The sequence below is a fragment of the Rhinatrema bivittatum genome, chromosome 11 (assembly GCF_901001135.1).
Source record: "Rhinatrema bivittatum chromosome 11, aRhiBiv1.1, whole genome shotgun sequence".
Taxonomy (NCBI): domain Eukaryota; kingdom Metazoa; phylum Chordata; class Amphibia; order Gymnophiona; family Rhinatrematidae; genus Rhinatrema; species Rhinatrema bivittatum.
In genome coordinates this window covers 78,502,261-78,525,789 of record NC_042625.1, presented here as the reverse complement: position 1 = coordinate 78,525,789, position 23,529 = coordinate 78,502,261, and the positions used below count along the sequence as shown (strand labels likewise).

Sequence of the window (23,529 nt, the reverse complement as noted above, 5' to 3'; positions counted from 1 at the left end):
CACGCCACAGAGAGAACTAACTGTAAATAGGATCCTGACTTCAAGTCATTGGACACTGTCCTGGATGTCAAGCTTATCTTCACCTTGTGCAGCCCTCGGATAGGTGTCACAGGTGAATGTTTGGGGGTCTGCAAACCAGAAGAACAGCATGCAGTCTCACTGCATTATTTTTAATACAAGAATAAGGTACAGAACTGAGATCAATAAACTGTTCTCTCGCCAGCTGAGTTGTCTTCATCCTCCTCCTCTTTCCTAGCCTTGTCAGCGGAAAAAAGCCAGTTTATCTTTCAGCCACTCTTCTGTCAGATCTTCTGTATTCCTAATCTCAAACACCTTCCAGAGAAAAAGCAGAAAGCTGAGTGACAGACCAGGAACACAGTTTAATAGCTAAAAAACTATTCTCCAATCCCCAAGGTTTTCCTAAAAGGCGCAGTCTCAGAGACAGCCCTGTCCCAGCATGACTGAGAGGGAGGGAGGCAGCCCCCTCATGGTGTGAGACAGAGGGACAGAGAAAGGGAGGCAGCCCCCTCCCCTTGTAAGTCCAGAGAGGGAAGCATCCCCCTCCTGGTGTAATAGAGGGAGGGAGGCAGCCCCCTCCCCATGTAAGATACAGGGAGGAGGACAACCCCCTCCTGGTGTAATAGAGGGAAGGAGGAAGCCCCCTCATGGTGTGAGACAGAGGGACAGAGAAAGGGAGGCAGCCCCCTCCCCACATGAGACAGAAGAGAAAGCTCTGGCAGTGAAAAAGAGAGTCATAACCCCTCCCACCGTGAGACTGGGGGCAAGGGTTCTGGCGTGAGAGGGAAGGACATAGTCCCCGTTCAGTGTGCGACAGAGGGAATATGGTCATCATATGTGATGGGTGACAGTGACAGGGACTGTCAGAGAGCATACTGAAGTGGGTGCACCTGGCCTTAGGGTGAGAATGACCTTTTGACTGTACCTTAGTCAGTTCAGCCGTCTGCACCAGTCTGTTCTTGCTGCCAGCATACATCATCTGCTGCTCTGGCTTGCAGCCTGTACAGGGCAGAGAAATGGATGTTCCTTCTTCAGAAGAGGCAGCAGCGGAGGGGTGAGGTCAGGTAGGGAACAGTGGTGGACAAAGAGATACATGCACAAATCTGCGGAGATGTGCTGAGAAAAGACCCCAGTAATCCCCTCTGGAACATTCACCTCGCCACAGTGCACACCTGCCATCAGGCATCAGACAGCAGCTGATGGGCCTGCATCACTGGCAGAAGGAGAGATGAGGTTTCCATAGGGCAGGCTGAGAAAAATATCAGGTGGCGAGTAAAGAGCCGCAGACTCCGCCATCCAGCACTCACCTACGGGGCTGGAGAAGATGAAGCAGAGAGGGAAGGAGATGCGCCCGTCACTGTGTACATATCTGTAACTGTAAACCACAAATGTAAAAGAGTCAAGGAAGCAACTGGATCGAGGAAGCTGCCAGCCGGAACTGTTATTGACAATAACCTCAGCACACTTCCAGCTCTGTAGCCCTCCCTATCCCCTGCCCCCATCCCCGTTTCTCTCCAGGGAAACTACTACACCCCCCACCTCCAGCACTAGCCTTGCTAGCCTCCTCCTGCCTTCCAGCACCCCCTTTCCCACAACCCATTCCCTCTCTGGAAGGATATCTGGGCTGACGCTCCGGAAGCTCACTCTTCAGCTCATCAGGAGAAATATTCTGCAAAGTTCAAATGTTCGTTTAATGTTAATCTCAGCATCTGAGGGAAAAGGAGTCAGTGAAAGAACAGGGAGAGAGGAAGAGATACACAATAAATGGATGGGGGGGGGGGGGGTAGAGAAGGAAGCAAAAGTGATAAAATGAAGAGACCTGGGAAAAAAGATGGAAAATCACAGGAACTGAAAGAGAAGCAGAGCCTAAGGTGAGGGGAGAAGCAAGATGGGGAGAGGAGTGGGAGAGAGAAATGAGGCGAAGAGAGAGAAGTGAAGCAAGGAGCGGAGGAGGAACAAGGCATGAGGATGGAGAGAAAGAGGGAGGAGATACAGAAGTGAGGTAATGGGACGAATAGGAGAGAGGGACATAGAGAGGAGAGAAAGAAGCAACTGCTGCTATTACCATATCATTATGCTTTTAATTGTATTCCTCCATAGTTTGCTTTTCTTTCCCCAAGTGGAAAGGATTTGCTTAGGGATTTGCTATCTGTCGTGCATGTTTGTAAGGCATTTGTTTTTATTTATTTATGTTGTGTTGCTGTGCTTATATTGTGTGATTGTTTTACATAATAATAATTGATTTAAGAGTCTGGTGATTTTAGACTGTTGTTCCTTGCTCTGAGCACTCCACGTCGAGTGAGTCAGAAATGTAACCAAGTAAAGAAAGAAAGAAAGATAGAAAGAAAAAAGCAAGGCCTGGGGAGGAGAGATAAACCAATGAGGTGAAAGGAGGAGAGGAGAGAGAGAGGAGTACAGGGAGATGGGAGGCATGGGATGAGACAGAGAGGAGAGGGAAACAGCGTAAAAGGTTAGTCAGCTCCGGGGAGAGGCTGTCGCAAGCACTCTCGCACCACTCACCTCGTACTCCTCCTCCAAAACTACCAGCTGCTTTTCTTTGTCAATTTTCACTGAGAAGAGAAAGACAAGCAGGATTATGGGGGCCCTGGAGCCGGGTACACTCCGTCATCTACTAAAGCAAATCTATACTGGATCCAAAAAAAATAACAATTACAGACCAGTGCAGCTTTACCATTTCTTAGTAAAATAATCACAAAAGTAGTGGTGTCCCAGCTAACTTTTTGTTTTGGATCACAATAATGAATATCAGACAGGGTCATGGTACTGAGACCACCCTATTGGCCCTGTCTGATGACCTTCCTCTCGCTAGGGATAGTCTTCTTATCCTGTTGGACATTACAATGGCTTTTGACTTGCTTGATCATCAGATTCTGCTTGAGCGTCTGGCCTCCTGCGGCATTGGGGGGTAAGCATTTTGAATAGTTTTTATCTTTAGGGGGTCCAACGCAATTTGTGACAAAGCTTTTCAGCATCCCTCATGGCTCTATTATTTCCCTTTCCCTTTTTTGTTACCAATGGGCAAGTTGGTCCATCAGGTCTAGGCCAAGTATTTTTTTAGGGACGTGCATTCGTTTCTTCCGTTTCGGCAGTCATGCGCATACCTCGCCGACTTTCTAGCACACGCGAAAACACGGATATTATGCGTGCATTAATGCATTATGCGGACAATATCCCTGTTTTTGCAGGTACTAGAAAGTCAGAGAGGTAGGCGCGTACCCGCTGCAGCGGAAGAAACAACTGCACGTCCCTAGTATTTTTCTTATACTGATGATCTGCAGCTGTACCACTTCAGCAGGCTGCGCTGCAGACCCTGAGAAATGGGGGGCCTGAAACCGACCACTGCTAAATATAAATAAGACCAAGAGCATTTTGCATGGCAAAGAAGGGTCAAAGAAATTGAAATATTTTCAGTTAACTGAACAACCCTCGCTGCCTGCTTCTTCCCAGGTTAGAAATCTGGGGATTCTGTTCAATGGTTCCCTGCCAATGTTACAAAAAGACTGCAAGATCTGCCAGACTGGTTTCATTCTGTTGCAGTTCATGAGATAAGCCAGCCCATTCTGGGGCCTTGATCAGTTGCGGACAGTAGAAGAGGCGCTGTTATTTACAAACTTAAGACTACTGTGTCAGCTTGCCAGTGGGAATTCCTAACAAGTACTTATCCTGTCTGCGGGTGGTTCAAACCTCAGCCATAAGGATGGTTTCAGGTGCACAGTATAATAGGGCCGGTATCTTCTCCCTCATTCTGTGCACCCTTCATTGGTTGTCGGTAGACTTTCGGCTTGCCTCCAAGGTTGGTTTCAAGTGGGGTGTGCCCATAGATAATGGAGGAAGAAGAGAGAGCCCCTCACCTCCCTGATTGCTCCTGCCCAAATCCTTCCCTTTCAGGGCCTTCTTCCCCTCCCCCCACCTCCCCCCATCTCCAAGTCACCGCAGGGGCTCCACAGCAGAAGCAGCAGCAACAAGAGATGTAAAAATGCCAGCAAGGGATCTCCTGCAGCCCACACCCTCTGAGAGGCCCAATGGTAGTGTCCCGTCCCCCCCCACTCAGGTTTCTAAGATAACAGAAATCTCATGTGGGAGGAGGGGGTGGAGCGCCACAGGACCTGGCAGCATGTAAGGGCTGGAGGCCCGCCTTGAATTGTTTCATCTCTGGTTGCAGCTGCTGCCGTGCAGACAGCGCCATGTGGCGCCAGGCCCAGATGAAGGCATGGTACTGTTGGCGATGCTCCAGCACCTATAAAAATTTGGCACCAGAGGCACTTGCCTACATTGTCTTTGTCTAAATCCAGGCCTGCCTGCCTCATGTTTAAGTCCTTATGAGGCATGGTATTCTCGCCAGACAGTTTTGTCAAACACTCCTTCACTGAAAATCGTGAGATGCTCTGGGACAGGGAGAGGGGCTTTTTCTTGTGCTGGCCTAGTGATTTGGAATGACCTTCCTTCAAATGCCAATTTGTATAAGGATTATATAGCTTTTCATAAAATCTTGGCTGTTTAAGAGAACTTTTGGCAAATAGAGACTAGGGACTACTATTTGTTATTTGTATTGAGATTTAGTAACTTGATAAATTGTGGAGAGGTGTTTATTACAGCTTTTACATTGTTATTTTCTATGTATGTTGCCCCCAAAATGTTAATCTATGTGACAGTTATGATCCTTGGTTGATGACGTATGAATTTCACAGTATTTAGAAATGCTGAAAGTAATGTTTCTTGCTGTTTGTTGCTTTTAGTTTATTTTATGTTAGAATTAGTATTGAATTTGTCCTAAACTGTTTTATATTGTAAAGTTTGTTTTATGCTTGTATTGTTTTGGACAAGATACTAGATAAAAGAGAATATAAGCCTCTTTTAAATAAATAAGCAAGATGCTTGTATTGTGCACAGGCAGGCCGATGCAACACGGATGCGCTAAAATTGTGCGTCCAAACTGGGCGCCTACTTCCCTAAAATGTGCCCATCCACCTCTCCCGGGCACGCGATGCAGTAGGCAAATGAGCCGCTGGGTTAAAAAGGAGGCACTAGGGAAAACTGTGCGTCCCTAGCACCTCCCCGGCACCGGGAGCCCAGGAGAAGTGGCTTTGCGTGGGTTAGGACAACAGACGCCCAATGTTACGAGCATCCATTTTCCTTTTCCATGCACAGCCACGGGTTAGGGAAATGAAAGCTCGTTAATTGAGCGCCTGTTTTCCTAACCTGACCGCCTGCAAGACTTTTTTTTTTTTTACCTTACTGCTTTTTTCAGTTCCTCCAACATAATATTGTCATGATATTAAGTCAGAGGAACTACAGAAAAGCATTATTTTCTGCTTTTCTGTTAACTTTAGGCTCCGGAGCAGGCGTTACTTTTTGAGAGTAAAAATGTGCGTGTCGGGCACAGATTTACTTTTTACATAAGTGGGTAACAGCAAATAGCCTCATCAACATGAATTTATATGTGATGAGCGCTATTAGCTACGTGCTGGTTTGGATGTGTGTTTTGAATACGCTAATTGCTTAAGGGGTTATGGACACACGTCCAAAACACGCATCCAAGCGCTCATTAACCTGTGCGCTAGGCTCGACGCACAATATTGCACCAGCCTGCTTAGGTGGTGATTTTTTGTTTCCTGCTAGTAGCATTATTTTTTGAATGAGTAGGCCAAAAGTCTAAATAAATAAACCATCACCAATCCCAGTGAAATGCACTGGAGGTGTTTGCTGCTGCACTTTCAGGAAGTTCTGTACAAACGTACACTGCAGGGCCTGGGCATCAAAATTAAGAGATTGAAAGCTTGAGAAGTATTTTATGATTGCTTTTATGTAACCTGCTTTGCACGTTGGAGAGAGCAGGTACATAAATCCTTATAAATAAACAAATAATTCAGTCATCATAAGTATCTGCTGCTGGACAGCAACCCAAATCTATTCCCCCTAGCACCTCCTGCTGTGACTGAAAAATCTGTGAGCTCCCACATGGCCAACACTCCTGATTCACTCCTTCTAGCACCTCCTGCTAGGAGAGGTTAGGGCCTGCAGCTGTGAGCGCTCCTGCATCATTCCCTAAATCATTTCCTATTCAAAGCAAATAATTCTCAGGTGGACCATTGTGAGAAGCTCATTGCTGAAGATCAGCGAATTGGGTGACTGGAGAATGCTAGGGAATCTGGGATCACTAATGAAGAGTCACTGGCTCCAGCTGCGGTGGAGCTGACTGTCACAGGGACTGTCTACACTTCAACATACTTATTAAATGTATACAGACTCACTCAGAATTGCAGCATTATTCGTCTCTTTGCGGAAACGGAAGCACCTCAACTTCTCCTTCAGCTCTGGAGCTACATCGCACACCACCAGTGAGTCTGACTAATGACAATAAAGAGACATTGCACATCACAAATGAGTGAGTTCCATTGATAACACAACACAAAGACCTCAACACAGACAAACACAAAGTCAAACTAGTTGACTGACGGGAGACAGCGTGTAATGGTATATGGAACCTACTCTGAAGATCGAATCATGTTAAGTGGAGTGCCACAGAGATCGGTTTTGGGACTGGTTCTATTCAATATCTTTGTGAGCGACATTGCAGAAGGGATAGAAGGTAAAATTTGTCTATTTGCGATCTGCATCACAGCAGACTTGCCGGAAGGAGTAGAGAATGAAAAGTGATTTACAAAAGCTTGAAGAGCTTTTGTAAATTTCAGCTGCCAAAGATTTGACAGCTGAAATTCAATGCTAAGAAGTTCAGAGTCCTTCATCTGGGGTGCGGTAATCCAAAAGTGCTGTATATGATGGGGGGAGAGACCATGACAAGTCTTTCAGTGGACGAGCAAATTCTAAAGTGTAACCTTGTCTTATCACACTTAGAACTCATTGGTCCATCATGACCCTGGCCACTCTTCGTAGAAAAGAGCCAACCAACCCCCTATGACCAGCATCAAGAAGTGAACTGGCCTCAATTCTTTGGGCAGACTTGAATCCAGATGCCCCCTGGCCAGAACAATCTCTGCTTGGCTTTCAGCCTCGAAAGGACTGGTTCCAGAACTGCTGCCTCCCAGTGCCTTGTCTCTGGGCTCCTCCTGAAGCCCTATTATGCTGAAACCACTGATTCATTCACCCTAAAGAAGGGCAGCGTAGAAAAGGATCCTTTTCCACCCTTGGACTTATCTTCCCAGATGATTTGTGAGCTCCTCCAAGTCCTCTCCAAAAGCAGTTTCCCTTTAAAAGGTAGCACCCCTGAGACTTAGACCAAATGTCCGCCAACCAGTTCCTCAATCAAAGGAAACACCTGGCTGAGATCACTGACATCCTAGTCCTGGAGGATGTTCTGATGAGGTCATATATCGCATCTGCTCCATAGGTCACCACGGCTTCCAGCCGCTCAGCCTGTTTTGCCTCTGTTGCTGACATTGCTTTGTCAGCCTGCTGCTGCTGTATCCAGCACAGACCAGCACGAAGCATAAAACTGCTGCAAACTGCAGCACGAATGCCCAGAGCAGACACCTCAAAGATCTTTTTGAGATGGACTTCTAATGTCCTGTCCTGCATATCCTTAAACTCTGCAGAACCGGCCACTAGAATGGTTGTTTTCTTCAAAACTGCCGACACTGAGGCATCCACCTTTGGCAGCCTCAACAATTCAAGCGTGTCCTCCAGAAATGTATATAATTTATCCATTGCTCTACCAACCTTCAAACTGGTCTCTGGAGTATCCCACACCCTAACCACTAACTTCTTCACTGATTTATGGAAAGGGAAGGCTTTTGCCAGACCTTTTAAGCCATCCATGACTGGGTCCACCTCTTCCTGATCAGATTCTTCTCACAGAACCTTAATTCCCAGCTCCTTAAGGACACAGGGAATCAGGGGTCACATTTCTTCCCTGTGGAAAAGATGAACCACCTTCTGATCATCCTCTTCAACAGTTGAGGTTTGACCCTGCCCCTCGTCCGGATCTTGTCTATCTGGAGAAAAATCTGCCTCAGGAGGGTCTTCTACTGGAGGCTCCCCATCCTTCGAATCCCCCAAGGCCTCATCCGCAGCATCTGAATGTGCAGCCTTACCCAAGACTCACCGAATCCTGGTCGCACCTCTGGTCTGCAAAATTTTGGACCTCTTCCTAGGCTGCAGACCCTGCAAACTCTCTTGCCTGGAAAAATGCCACCCTGCAGCCTTCCTGGCGAGATATGCCTTATGCAGTAAAATAATAAAATTGGAAGAGAAAACTGAAAGATCATCAGGATCCTCCCCCAGGAGGTCCTCATTTTCCCCCGATAGAGGCTCCCGAGCACCCCAGTCCTCCGCAAGTTTCCGATCGGCCGGTGACAGCGGTGGAGGGAGATACCCCTCCTCCCCCTGCAGCTTCAGAGGCAGCCGTGAGGGAAACCAAAATGGCCACCATTCCCACTCTAACCAGGAAGAGGCCAGCCATTGTGCCGACATCACCCGCAAGCCCTGTGGTCGCACAATGTCTCCCTGACCCTTTTTCAGACATTCCCCATGCTGACTTCATGGAGTGCCCCCTGGTCTTTCTATTATCCAAAAGAGTAAAAAACGGATTCACATCTACCCATTCTAGACCTCTCATGATTTTAAACACCTCTATTATATCCCCCCTCAGCCGTCTCTTCTCCAAGCTGCAGTCCTAACCTCATAGGAGAGCTGTTCCATTCCCCTTATCATTTTGGTAGTTCTTCTCTGTACCTTCTCCATCGCAATTATATCATTTTTGAGATGCAGTGACCAGAACTGCACACAGTACTCAAGGTGCGGTGTCACTATGGAGCGATACAGAGGCATTATGACATTTTCCGTTTTATTCACCATTCCCTTTCTAATAATTCCCAATATTCTGTTTGCTTTTTTGACTGCCGCAGCATACTGAACCGACGATTTCAATGTGTTATCGACTATGACGCCTAGATCTCTTTCTTGGGTTGTAGCACCTAATATGGAACCTAACATTGTGTAACTATAGCATGGGTTATTTTTCCCTATATGCATCACCTTGCACTTGTCCACATTAAATTTCATCTGCCATTTTGATGCCCAATTTTCCAGTCTCACAAGGTCTTCCTGCAATTTATCACAATCTGCTTGTGATTTAACTACTCTGAACAATTTTGTATCATCTGCAAATATGATTATCTCACTCATCGTATTTCTTTCCAGATCATTTATAAATATATTGAAAAGTAAGGGTCCCAATACAGATCCCTAAGGCACTCCAATGCCCACTCCCTTCCACTGAGAAAATTGTCCATTTAATCCTACTCTCTGTTTCCTGTCTTTTAGCCAGTTTGCAATCCACGAAAGGACATCGCCACCTATCCCATGACTTTTTACTTTTCCTAGAAGCCTCTCATGAGGAACTTTGTCAAACGCCTTCTGAAAATCCAAATACACTACATCTACCGGTTCACCTTTATCCACATGTTTATTAACTCCTTCAAAAAAGTGAAGCAGATTTGTGAGGCAACCCTTGCCTTGGGTAAAGCCATGCTGACTTTGTTCCATTAAACCATGTCTTTCTATATGTTCTGTGATTTTGATGTTTAGAACACTGGATGATTTTAATGATAGGTTACAAATTTTTACTAATAGGTCTGAAATTTCATTTTTTAGTTCCTTCAGAACTCTGGGGTGTATACCATCCGGTCCAGGTGATTTACTACTCTTCAGTTTGTCAATCAGGTCTACCACATCTTCTAGGTTCACCGTGATTTGATTCAGTCCATCTGAATCATTACCCATGAAAACCTTCTCCAGTACAGGTACCTCCCCAACATCCTCTTCAGTAAACACCGAAGCAAAGAAATCATGTAATCTTTCAGTGATGGCCTTATCTTCTCTAAGTGCCCCTTTAACCCCTCGATCATCTAATGGTCCAACTGACTCCCTCACAGGCTTCCTGCTTCGGATATATTTTAAAAAGTTTTTACTGTGAGTTTTTGCCTCTACAGCCAACTTCTTTTCAAATTCTCTCTTAGCCTGATTTATCAATGTCTTACATTTAACTTGCCAACGTTTATGCATTATCCTATTTTCTTCTGTTGGATCCTTCTTCCAATTTTTGAATGAAGATCTTTTGGCTAAAATAGCTTCTTTCACCTCCCCTTTTAACCATGCCGGTATTCATTTTGCCTTCTTTCCACCTTTCTTAATGTGTGGAATACATCTGGACTGTGCTTCTAGGGATGGTCCCACCAGGACCTGCCAACTTTCTGGGAGGAAATCATCTTCTTTCCTTTTCCCTCCCTATTTTTTTTTTCCTATTATATTCTGTGTTTTAACTAATTTCCAGACTGCAGGTTTTACACCTCTACCATCTGCTAGAGACAGAAAAATACAGAGGGACTGCAGATGGCACATCAGGTTATGTGGATGTTTCAAGCAAAACTTTCTCTGTCTCCATCTGCTAGAAGGGAGGCAAAACCCAGGAGTCTCGACTGATTTGCGTATGTACAGGGAACAGGAAATATTTCTGCATGGATGCCTGGATTGCCCTTCCAGAGGAGGTGAAGATGTAAACAGTCAAAGAATTCAAAAGGGCATGGGATAAAACTTAAAAACCTTCAAGAAAGAACTGGAAACCTGGATGTTCACCAAAGCCTATCAAAACATCCAATGGCCTCCACTCCTCCTCACATCTGAACAAAGCTCCCGACCGTGATACTCGTGCCCTCCCAATCTATTAAATGTCCTACCCCACCTGCTCTATGCAATCTAGGCGGCGACGTGGGACCTGATTGGATAATTTAAAAAACCCCAAAGTGCGCCTCTGGGACATTTAAAAACCCGCACAGCGCGCCCCAGAGCCCTTTTGCTCGGCTCCCCTCAACCAACGCCGTCCCCCATCCGGATACCAACCCCCTGGACCCACAGGACAACAAGCCACCGACCCGAGCCCAAGAGGCCTCGTCCCGGCCCCACCTCCACGGCAGGACCAGGAAACACAGGCCAACTAACCACGTGGCACCAACCCGGACCCAAGCCCCGGACAGACCACCAGCTCCAGCGGAGGCCGACCTTCCCCGCAGGACACAGAGACTCGACACTGGGACCCACCTCCAAGGTGAGCCACTGCTGACTGCGACCCCAAGACCTTGCTCTGGCTCCAGGCCCTCTCCTGCTCCGACCCAATTCCGGCCACCGACGCTCCCTAGGCGGCGACGTGGGACCTGATTGGAGAATTTAAAAAACCTCAAAGTGCGCCTCTGGAGCCACACACCAGCGTCATGCACAAAAGGAGCACGACAAAGGGGCCTGCCCCTTGTCGTGCCCCTTAGCGTGCCCCCTCCACCTCACCCCAAAATAAGAACCACGAACCTTGAAAATCCCCGAACTCACCACCCTCCAACGACCAACATAACGAACTCCATCGACCCTAACCATCACCACCAGACCCAGCGAACCTCACAACCCGGAAACCAGGAACCACAGGCCTGCATAACGCATTGCCCACAACCTGGACCCAAACCGAAACCAACCACCCACCTCAAAATCACAACGCCTCGCTCACAAACAGTCTGAGAAAACACCATCTCTCCGAACCTCACGCAAACCCAGACCCACCACTCCAACAACCCTTCCTCAAACTCAGAACCCCCTACCTCAGAACCGCCATCCATTCCTTCCCCCATACCTCACAATTTCCACTCAAACTTCACCACTGCTGCTAGCTGATAACTCCCAAGTTCTAGCATCCATCCCCCAACACGATACCTCCTATAACAACCAATTTCTCCCCCTCACTAATCGCATACAGTAACCCAAGATGCACTCCACTTCCACATTCACACCAAAAGAAAGGCAACAACATCTAGTAAAGATTCTACTCACTGAGCCTATAAAAAGCTTGTTCTACCTAATATTCCTTCTCATAAACGCACAAGCTCTCACGAAGAAATTCATACTTATCTCTGACATCCTTCAGGAACAAAACCCAGACTTCATCGCAGTGACCAAAACATGGTTCAAAAACTCTGATCACGTGATAACAAACCAAATAACCAACAACACTTACGACCTATTCTCAATCCCGAGGAAATCCCGAAAAGAAGGTGGATTATTACTAATCATCAAAAAACACTTCAACATGAAACAAATCCCTCACTCACTCCCCCAACAATTCGAGTTAGCCCTCTTCAACTTGGACAACCTCCAGATATGCCTAGTCTACTGCCCCCCCCCCCCAAACTTCTGGACAAAGACATATCACCTCTTATTGAATTCCTCATTTCAAATATCAATAACAAAAAACATATGATCATCCTAGGAGACTTTAACCTCCACGCCGATGTCACCCCACCTCCTCAACCGTGCCAAACCCTGATGGACGTCCTAACCACCCTCCAATTCACTCAACTAGTTAACAACCCAACACACAAAGCTGGGCACACCCTGGACCTGATTTTCACAAATGACAACTTCTTTTCAAATACAACCATATCCTACTCTCAAGTCCCATGGTCGGACTATGTTCTCCTACAGTGCAAGACTCACATCAATGCTACTATCAAGAAAAAGGTCAATAATACCCAATCATTCAAGTACAGACCACCTTTTACACCAAACCTACTCCAACACGAACTGGAAAGACAACTGATGAACACAGACCTCTCCAATAGAAACAATGCCACCCAATCTTGGCACCAAATCACAACTGAAATGGCCAACACCATAAACCCAGAAAGAACGAAACTAATCAAATCTAAAAGACAAAACTGCAACCCGTGGTTCAATTCACATCTACAAGAGACCAAAACCACCCTAAGATGAAAAGAAAAAGACTGGAGAAAAAACAAATGCCCACTCACCCTCGAAAGATATCGTACTCACCTTGCACACTACAAACATCTGATAAACAAATCAAAGAAAGAATACTACAGTAAAAAAATCCTAAATTCCACAAACAACCCAAAATCCTCTTCAAAATTGTAAACAATCTAATTGCAGCGAACAACAACAACAACATTCTCCCAAACAAAAACCTGAGCCAAGATCTCGCAATCTTCTTCAAAAACAAAATCAACAAAATATCTGAAAAAATAAACAAGACCACAAACAACAACCCACACCTGAATCGCAAAGACATCACGCCATGGGCCAACTTCGAACCAATATCAACCACTAAAATGGAGAAACTAATCAAATCATTAAACTCAGCCCAGCATGAGCTCGACACCATACCAACACGCTCACTAAAAGAAATCTCCCAAACCATCACGCCAACCATCATGGCAATAATAAACAAATCGTTAGAAGAAGGAGAACTTCCGGGTAAACTAAAAACCGCCACCATAAAACCCATCTTAAAAAAAAAGAATCTGGACCCGAACGACCTAAGCAACTACCGCCCTATATCAAACCTTTCGTTCCTCGCCAAACTAACCGAAAAAGCCGCCCTTAAACAATTGAACGATCACTTAGATATAAACAACATCTTATACCCCACCCAGCATGGCTTCAGAAAAAATCACAGCACCGAAACCCTACTCATCAATCTATCAAACACCATCCTAAGAGGATTTGACAACGGTCAATGATTCATCCTCATCCTACTTGATCTTTCGGCTGCATTCGACACAGTCGAACACAAAAGCCTAATCTCCAGGTTATCTGAAATCGGTCTAACAGGGAAAACGCTAGACTGGTTCACATCTTTCCTCCAAAACAGAACCTACAAAGTAAATTTCAATAATCACACCTCTGAAGCCATCCCACTCCAAACCGGCGTCCCTCAAGGCTCCTCGCTATCAGCAATCCTCTTCAACATTTACTTATTACCACTTTGCCAACTTCTTTCAAGTCTCAGCATCACTTACTTCCTGTACGCCGATGACATACAGCTACTCTTCCCAGTAACAAACACCATAGATAACACTCTAAAAATCGCAGCCACGACCATCAACAAAATCAAACTTCTATTAAATCAACTGAAACTATGCATCAACACAGACAAAACGGAATGCATGCTAATAGAAAGAAACAACTCCGGAGATCACTAGAATCACTCCATTGTCATCAACAACAACCCCATCAAGTTAAAAGAATATGCTAAAGATCTAGGAATCTGGATAGACCCACAGCTCAACCTTAGAAAACACATCAACATGAAAATAAAAGGTTTCCACAAGCTAGCAATCCTCAAACACCTCAAACCTTTACTAAATCAAACAGACTTCAGAACCATTCTCCAATCCTTAATTTTCTCAAGCATCGACTACTGTAACTCTCTTATGATAGGTCTCCCCAAATCAACCCTACACCCCCTACAAATTCTACAAAACACCACCGCTCTAATCCTCACTGGACTCAATACAACAGATCACATCTCTCCTGTTTTAAAAGATCTACACTGTCTCCCCATAGAAAAAAGAATAGAGTACAAAACAGTCATCAGTCATCCACAACTCCATCCACCACAATGATCATGACTGCCTCAACACCCTCATCCAAATTCACCACACTCAACGCAACACCAGATCAACTAACAAAGCACGTCTAGAGATCCCTTCAGTCACCACAGCCAAACTTACCACAACCAGAAAAAGAGCATTCTCAATTGCTGGACCGCATCTCTGGATTACACTACCAGTCACTCTACAACTTCAAAGCGATAGCAAAATTTTCAAAAAACTACTCAAAACATGGCTTTTCAAACAAGCATACAAAGAGGGGATAGGATAACCAACCAAAGGTCAATACTCACCAGTCCAACACTACCCCATCTCCACCCCGCTCCCATCACCCTAACCCTCCCTCCTCCCTCCTCAAGCCCCCGCCACCTTTCCATCGACCAGCCCCAAACCCAACTTAAACCCACTCAACGATACCCTTCGATTATCCTTCAACTCCACTTAATGACAGCATACTTACAATGTTTTTATCTAACCACTTCCATTGTCACTTTTTATTAACTGATTTTTTCTATTGTTATCTTGAAGTTACTAATGTTAATCATTGTTATTGTTGCTCATCTGATTTAATTGTAGATCGTTGTTATAAATGTAAACCGGAGTGAAGGCCAACACCAATACTTCGGTATATAAAAATCTTACAAATAAAAATAAATAAATAAATGTTGTACCCCCTCCTGTTCAAAGTAAACAGTTTATACCCTTCCTGTTCGATATAAACATTTTAACTATGCAACCCGCCCCTTATACCCATCTTATACCCATTGTATACTTCTCATGTCTCACTTAACCACCTATACCCTTCCTGCGCTATGTAACCATTTTCTAACCCCTGAAAGCACATACGGTAGTTAACTTTTCTAATGAACTTATGTACACTGTTCCAAGTTTCATAACCTTGTTCTATGTAATGCCTTTTGGCAATTTTCATGTTCTGTTTCAATGTAAACCGATGTGATCTTTATTTCATATAGGAACACCGGTATATAAAAATCTAAAAATAAATAAATAATGAGTCTACCGGAACCTGCACAGAAAGACTCTACTAACATCTCTCTTAACTTATGTTTTCATCATGTTTTAGCATTTGGATTTTGTAAACCGTTGTGATGGCGAAACCGAACGACGGTATATAAAACTCATCAAATAAATAAATAAATAAATTAAATACTGTGGATAATTAAATGCTAGATGCAGTGATGGCAAACTCCAGTCCTCGAGCACCACAAGCAGGCCAGGTTTTCAGGATATCCACGATGAATATGCATACAATGGAGGCAGTACATGCAAATCATTCTCATGCATATTTATCGTGGATATCCTGAAAACCTGGCCTGTTTGTGGCACTTGAGTACTGGAGTTCGCCATCACTGGGCTAGAGGATGGAAATGAAGAAAAGGGTGCATGGGGTTAACGTCTGGTTCGGCAGTTACTATTCTTAACCAATAAGCCTTGATGCTTTTGATGCAACTGAAACATTGCTCTCTGCCTCAATAGCAGGGAGAAAAGGGGAGTTGGAGTCAGACAACAAAAAATGACGGCCCCGAACCTTTACATTAGGACTTCCAAAACCTGTCGTAGAGACCCCACAGCCAGCCGGGTTTTCAGGATATCCACAATGAATATGCATGAGATCAATGTACATATACTGAGTATCCATGGTATGAAAATTTATCTCATGCATATTCATTGTGGATATCCTGAAAACCCGACTGGCTGTGGAGTCCCCAGGACAGGTTTGAGAAGCCCTGCTTTACTTTCTGGGGAACTGATAAACATGTGGATAAACTGCCCAGAGCAGCAGTTACTACCCTTAATAGAAGACATGGGTTACTACCCTTAACCAATAAAGCCTTCATGCTTTTGACACAACTGCAACATTGTTCTCCACTTTAATGGCTGGGGAGTGTGGAAGAGGAATTAGATTCAGATGACAACCAACACAGGCCCTGACGTTTAGGATCTGGGATACTGATATGCAGACATAAGGGAAAAAGCAATGGACTGCTTCTAAGGCCAAGTCCATAAGCAAAGCAAGTCAAGCAGCACTGTCTGAATTTTCAAGAAGGCTCAACATCAAATAAAAATGTTGCTAGCAGTAAATGTTTATGGGTTATTATAAGGTTTTGGAAATAACTGCATGGAGCAGCAGTTGTTAACCTTAAGAGAAACATGGGGGTAACTTGCACGGCACAGCAGATCCTACCATAAGAAGCTTGCTGAGCAGATTGGATGGACCATTTGGTCCTTTTCTGCCATCATTATCTTATTACTATGTTTCATGGAACCAGATGGTTCCCCATCACCTGATTTAATGTTACTAAATTACTTATTGATTAATTATTGTTAGCAAAGTATTCATCACCTTATTATTAACAGTAGCCATGTAACTGATTATTGTTACTAAAGTATCCATTATCCGCTACCAAAGAAGCCAGCACAGAGTTTTAGATGAGATGCATGCTCTGAGCATTTTAGACACTGATGCGTACCAAGTGTATGCTAAGGCTAAACAGTTGACACTGATCTCTTTCTTTTATATAGGACAATATTTTATTTCTAGGGTTGGTAAGGTAACACCTGAGCATTTCTTAATCCTTCCTGCCATACTTACTGGAGGTGCTACTTACCATTCTCAAGGCTGTAGATAGATACCTCTGGTCTCTCCTTTGCCAGCCCTGCTCCTGCCTAACCGGATGTCAGAATGGGAAATTGACTTCTTGTTCCTCTCTAGAGACACACTCTGCTGAGTTGGGGGAAGGGTCAGGATGGAGCTTGAAAACTTGGAAAGATCGCAATAAAAAGCTTTATGTATGGGTAAAAGGAGAATATATTTGAACCTAGCTATGTACTGCAAATACTATTTTATAGGAAATTTAAAGAAACTTGAAAACTAGAAGTCAAGTCTGTGAGCAAATTGGAGAGGGCTGAAGACTGCTTGGGTGGTGAAGATTGTATGTCACCACATCCTGTTATGAAAGTACTCAACAGCCCTCCACTATTTCATTACACTTCCAGGCTGCACTGTGCTTTTACACTGACAGGTTTTTGAGCCAATGAAAACCATTAATGAGACAGCATGAGCCTGTACTGACACCAATCTCTACAGCACATCCTGCAGATAGAGGCCGAGACAGAATAAGCTCCTCAACAAGCAATGCTTTTACAGCATTCCTTATTAGGGTTGCTACCTATCCTGGATTTACCCAGGCAGTCCAGATTTTGGCTTATATATATCCAGATATCAATTAATAACCTAGTATCTGTTTTTTCATACTGAGGCCAAAAGTTATAGGTGGGCTTTAGAAAGGCACTGCCCGCTGAACCCTGGCCTCCTTTTGTCGCTCCCTACTGGCAGGAGTAGAGACATTCATACAGCAACAGCCTCCTCTGCTGCCCAGCTTTATTTGTGGTTTGAGCCATGTGATGTCCTGTAGATCTTGTGAGACCAGCCAGCACGCATGGCTCAAACCATGAATCTGGTGCTAAGCAACAGAGGAGGATAACACAATATAAAGCACAGTTGTCCTCCTACCAGCAGCAGGGGAACAAATAACGGGAGCAGAACAGGAAGAAAGAACCAGAAATTGTCGTGAGGGGAAAAAAAACCCCCAGGGCTCTGCAAGAGATGACAAATATGTTTGGTTACGTGCTCTATAGAAAGGATGACAGGCAACTCTTATTTCCTATAACTTTTCCTGCAGAGAGGAGCCGAGATATGAGCTCCCCCAACGTCAGTACTTCTGCATTAATCCATACAGTGGCTCCTACTGGGCAATACTGGGACTGCAGGAGCCACCCACAGACAGCACTTCTACAGCAGCTCTAGCAGGAGGAGCCCGCAATAACATGAACTCCCCAACAACCAGTACGCCTCAGATTACTGTTTTTCAGATGTCTAGAACAAGCACCAAGAAACATTGCTATTATGAAAGAAAGTGTCTGTGAAGCTTTGAAAAAAACCGAGAAAACGAATAACACCGAACAGGGCCTGCGGTATATTATTTGCCGCCATGTTGCCTATTTCCATGGATACCAAATCTTAACCCGCCTCTAATCCGGGAATTCGTCAACTGGCGGGAACCAAATAGGCCACGCCCTCTGAGAAGGAACCTGCCAATCAATAGTACATCCTCCAATCCCGGCGGCCAATGTGTGGGCGTTCTCGCGGCCTCCGAGTCAACCAATCATCTCTTGGGTAGACCCGAGGAAGGGGTTTTTTTGGGAGGGGGCGGGGTTACCTCTTCACCCGTCCCTGTCTTTTATCAATCACTTTTCTCTTTAGCCAATGGTTATTAAAGTTGCGTCGCTCGTGCGTTTCAAGTCTCACTCTGATTTAGGTCCTTAATGAGTAACACGACAACTGACTGGCTGGTTGCTTTTTCCCCTCTCCGCCCCCTTTTTTTCTGAAGATGGCGGCGGGTGCGTACATGCGTGATGACGCGAAATGGCGGCGTGCGTGACGTTTTGCGGTGGGCTGCAGTTGGTTGTGTGGCTGGGACGGTGGCGCCTCTTCTTCGGGGCGGCGGCGGCGAGGGTGAGTTCTGAGGCAGGGGTGGTGGCGGCGGGATACGGGGAGATGTGAGGTTTGGCCCATCCTTCACGGAGACGCTATTGAGGCTTTCTGAGGGGCGCAGGTCGCAGCGCGGAAGAGGTGTTATAGGAGAGGCCGTGTCGTGGGTAGGAGGGAGGTATAAGAGGGGCCCTGGTTTTGGGGGAGGGGAGAAAAGACAGTGGGCGGTATAAGGGTGGGGGTCCTGCCTTGAGGTGGGAGGGCGGTGTAAGGAGGGGTCTTGACTTGGGAGGAGAGGATGGTATGAGGGGCGATTTTAAAAGGGGCCCTAGTGGAGGGGGACGAGGGAGTGGTTGGAAAGACAGAATTTGTAGTTCTGAGAATTGTACATTTTTGTGATTGGGATCCAAACCTGGACAGATTCAGCAGTTGACCTGGGTTGAGGTGGCAGTCCTAGAGGGGATGGTGTAAAGAGAATCCCTTCCTTGGGAGGGGGAGAGGGGAAAATGATACTTGGTGGTTTGATAGTCTGTGTAAAGAGAGATCCAGTATTAGAGGGGTGAGGACAAGGTTTTGCCTTTTGAGGACATATAATAAAAATAGGGGTCTTCCTTTAGACGTAGATTGGGTGAACAGTGTAAGGTGGTGTGGGAGAGTACAAAAGAAGGAGCTTTACTCTGGAAGAGAGGGCAGGATGTGTATTATGAAGGGCCCTTCTTTGGGTGGGAGGGACCACCAGTGGCCCCCGTATTGTCAGATGTTAACTTGTGTAAAAAGCTATCATTTTTGCATTACTACATGAGGAGATGCACATCTTTCTTTTATATACACTCAATTTTTGTACAGTTGGGGTTACTGCTGTTGAAAACCACAAGGTGTTTGATTTGCTTCATTTATTGATAATATATTAGAGGTCTTTTGAGTCTCTGTATTCTATCTACAGAAGCAAATATTTATCCTTTTGTTTCCTGACAGTTCTGCAGGATTAGATTGGTAGTCCGTGCTTGTGGTTTCTCCTAGACTATGGCTAAGCAAAGTTGCATTGCTGTCATGTGGCTCCTTTGGGCCTTTAAGCGTCTGACTCTGTAGAAGGATCTTGCTTATTTTGACTAATGATTGTAAGGAAGCAATGCCCAGAAAAGGGATACCCCTCACAATACTTTTGTTTTAGAATTTGTATTAACTCATTTTAGGTTTTAACTTAATGTTGATGCCTGTTTTCTGTCATTGTCAGGCCTGTTGGGGAGGTGCAGTATTACTGAGACAGTTGAATTCTGTGTTTAACCGACAATTACAAGAACTCCTTGATGTGTTAGTGTTCACCGCAACAGTTTTTATTGTAGTATTACATCTATTCTATTGCTGCAAATGGAAAAGATTCAATTAATTATGTTAAATGTTCCCAATGAAAGAATACCTATGTGGTCCCATTCAATGCAGTTTGATACCCATTGCCCAAAATAGATCACCAGAAAAAGTTCTGAAATTTTCACCAAGCAAGGAATCCACTAAGCCATTTATAACAAAATCTGCATTCATTACAAAATTTTAAGGCCAAAAAGTATAATAATCTAAGACTAAATAAAAATTGAGTGCTGAATATTTATCAAAAACTCTGAATTCTATATGTAGAATTAGAACAATATCCCTTATATAGTAAGGCCATAGGAGGTCATGTTAGAATTTCCAACTGGCTCCATGTAAAAAAAAAAATAATTCAAGCCTGTCTGTGTTCCCTAATGTATGCATGAGTTTGTAATTGTTTTGGGAAATCAAAACTACAAGTTGATATTTATTTATTTATTTATTTATAACTTTTATATACCGGCATTCGTAAAAAAAAAACACATCATGTCGGTTTACAGACAACTGAGAAAGGAAATTACAATGATAGATGGAGGAAGGATAGGAAGTTAAAAGGTGACAACTTTACTGTAGAGCCAACGGGCGCCACAGTTATTAAATGAGATTACATGTGGTTAACCAGGTTGGACATAAATTAATTATATACAAGAGACGACAAAGTGGGGGGATATATTCAGGATAAAACATGAATTAAATTATCCTGTTCTTTATGACATGGAGATAGTTGGCAATCTAACCTGAAATTGTTGAGGATTCTGCTTATGGGGTGTAATAGATTGACAGTCACTGCAGGCTATAGGTTCTTTTTCAAGAATTAGAACTTTAAAAGTAAGCCAAGCAACTTCATCAGGTAGAAGCTGTAACATAGAAGCTTAAGACCAAGCAGGCAGACTCAATGTTGACGATGAGATACACAATAATACCATATTTGACTGTCTACTGCAACTCACAGAAAAAAATTAATTTGTCTGTTAACTATTTTATTTAAAATATTTCTTATCCGCCCTTCCATAGTTCAGAGTGGGGGTTTAATAACTCGTACATAATGAGTTAAAATAAAGTGCAATGCAACTATAGACAGATACAAATCATAGAAGCCACAGAAAATATCTTGGCAAAGTCGGCTGTTGAGGTTGTATGCCTTCTGAAACAAGCAAGTCTTTAAGGGCTTTCCAGAAAAATTTTGCATCTGAGATTGTCCGTATGTCTGTTGGGAATGAGTTCCAGAGAAAAGGTCCAGCCATTGAGAAGGCACACTTTTGGGTTTCATCTAAGTGGGCCAGCTTTGAGGAAGGAACATCTAGTAAACTTTGATTTGCTGATCTATGAGAATGAACGTGTGTATAATTTGAGTGGCAATGATCCCTGGAGAAGAATTTTGTAATTTATGAATTGTTACTGCTAGCTTGTAATAAACTTGATGTGCTATTGGGAACCAGTGATGTGGTTGCAGATAGGTGTGTTAGAAGATGAGCAGTGAAATGCTATATGATTTGTAATGGACAGATAGCATAAGCAGGAAGACCAATGAAAAGAGAATTTCAATAGTTAACCCTACAAAAAAAGAGAAATTGAAGTACCGTGCGAAAGTCAGGCGGATCAAGTATAGGGTTCAAGTGACAAAATAACCAAAGTTTGAAAAATGAGATTTGAGTGAGTGTTTTTATGTGAGCGTGTATGGATAAGGATGCCAAGATTGCAAATGGTTCTGGAGATACTAATTTCTTGCACTTTGAAAATTAACTTCTGAGGAAGATTGGTAGCAGGGAAACTTGAAAGATTAATGTTTTATTGACACCAAGAGCAAGTTTATTATGTTTTAACCAGTCATGAATAGTGGAAAGACATAGAGAAATTAACTTTTCAGTGAGCACCCAAGAAGACTTTAAAGGAAAAGAGAAATATGTTATCTGTATACAATTTGTAGTGTGTCCCAAGGCTAGCGAGCAGCAACAGAGGTATCTGCCAAAAGAGCTGAGACTTGGGGTACACCAGAGACAAGAGGAGACCAAGAAGAAACTTCAGAACATAGGAAACTTGTTGGGAAGGTTTAGTCAAGTAAGCAGTGAACCAGGAAAGAACAGTACCTGAAATATCCAAAGAGCCAAGGCGAGAAAGAAAGATTGATCAGTGGTGTCAGTCGGAAGAAATATCCAAAAGAATAAGTGCAAAGGAAGTGCCATTACTGAACCCCCAATGAGAGAAGCAGCATTTTTCCATAATCCAAACTGATCTTGGTCAAATGTAGAATGGGAATCAAGAAAAACAGTAAGCTGCTGTAGAACTATATTTTCTAGAATCTTGGCAAGGTATGATAGAGACGGGATGATAGCTAGTAAGTAGTGTTGGGTCAGCTGGGTTTTTTTGTTTTTTTTAATATGGGATGCACAGATTCTCTTTTTAAACTAGCAGGAGGAGGTACCAGTGGAGAGGGAGGAATTGACAAATCTGGGGAAGAACTCTGCTGTCTGTTTACAACAGTTTCGTAAGGGTTATAGAACAGGGATTGAGAGGATTGGTAGATGAATCTAAACTGGTGATACTGTTGATTATCTCTGGCTCTGACACACCATTGAAACTGTCCCATCTTATTCCATTAGAAAGAAACATCCATATCTTGTACACAATCATTATGTAATGTACATAATTGCTTCAGAAAAGTGTAGTGCAAATATATCAACCAAAGTTTGTCCATCAAAAGGAATTGGAGTAACGTGGGACTGAAGTGTGACTGATGACTTGTTTAACAGAGTTAAATAATTTTTAGATTGTTGAAAGATGTAGTTAATTTGGTGTAGGAATAGGATTTCTTGGTAGCAGGAATAGGTTTGGTAGCTTGATAATAAGCTATGGTAGTTTTAATAAGCTAAGTCTTGGTGGGAGAGCGGTGCCATCTTCTTTCTCCCCTTCTCACCATCTCTTCCGTTGCAGGTCATGCATGAACCAAGGGACGGTCTTTAATCTTTTCTGGTTTTGAAAATATTGTCTTTGGAGCTTGTTTAAAGCATTGTTCAAAGAGCTAGTAATTCATCAGGACAGCCTCAGCATGGAGTATCTACCAAGGCATTAACATGGAGCAAAGTTCATCAGGGTCTACGTGTCCTCTCTTGGTGATGGTAGAAATAGGGGGGTGGGTTTGCAGTATTATAATGAGAAAAAGCTAGTGAGAAGGAGGTTAAGAAATGATCTGTCCATGGGACTTCT

At 44.0% G+C, this 23,529-nt stretch overlaps 2 protein-coding genes across 5 annotated transcripts in view; one reads left to right on the top strand and one right to left on the bottom strand.

Moving 5' to 3' along the window:
* Positions 1-151: 151 nt before the first annotated feature.
* Positions 152-18,814, bottom strand: GMFG (glia maturation factor gamma). 2 transcript variants are annotated; one of them, XM_029619004.1, is made up of 8 exons: positions 18,689-18,773; positions 17,078-17,229; positions 6,291-6,387; positions 2,539-2,588; positions 1,638-1,687; positions 1,326-1,408; positions 944-1,017; positions 152-333 (listed from the first exon to the last, which is right to left on the bottom strand). In XM_029619004.1, the coding sequence occupies exons 2-8, from the start codon at positions 17,078-17,080 to the stop codon at positions 262-264; spliced, it is 429 nt and encodes a 142-aa protein (XP_029474864.1). In that variant the 5' UTR covers positions 17,081-17,229; positions 18,689-18,773; the 3' UTR covers positions 152-261. The 2 variants fall into 2 exon arrangements, with proteins under 2 accessions (XP_029474864.1, XP_029474865.1); XM_029619005.1 differs by lacking the exon at positions 17,078-17,229 and having other exon boundaries at positions 18,689-18,814.
* An 11-nt stretch (positions 18,815-18,825) lies between these two features.
* The window catches only part of SAMD4B (sterile alpha motif domain containing 4B), a 49,653-nt gene continuing 44,949 nt past the window's right edge, over positions 18,826-23,529 (top strand). For all 3 annotated transcript variants that reach the window (XM_029619001.1, XM_029619000.1, XM_029618998.1), the window contains exon 1: positions 18,826-18,984. The gene's annotated coding sequence lies outside the window, so the exon portion shown is untranslated. The remainder of the gene's footprint in view (positions 18,985-23,529) is intronic.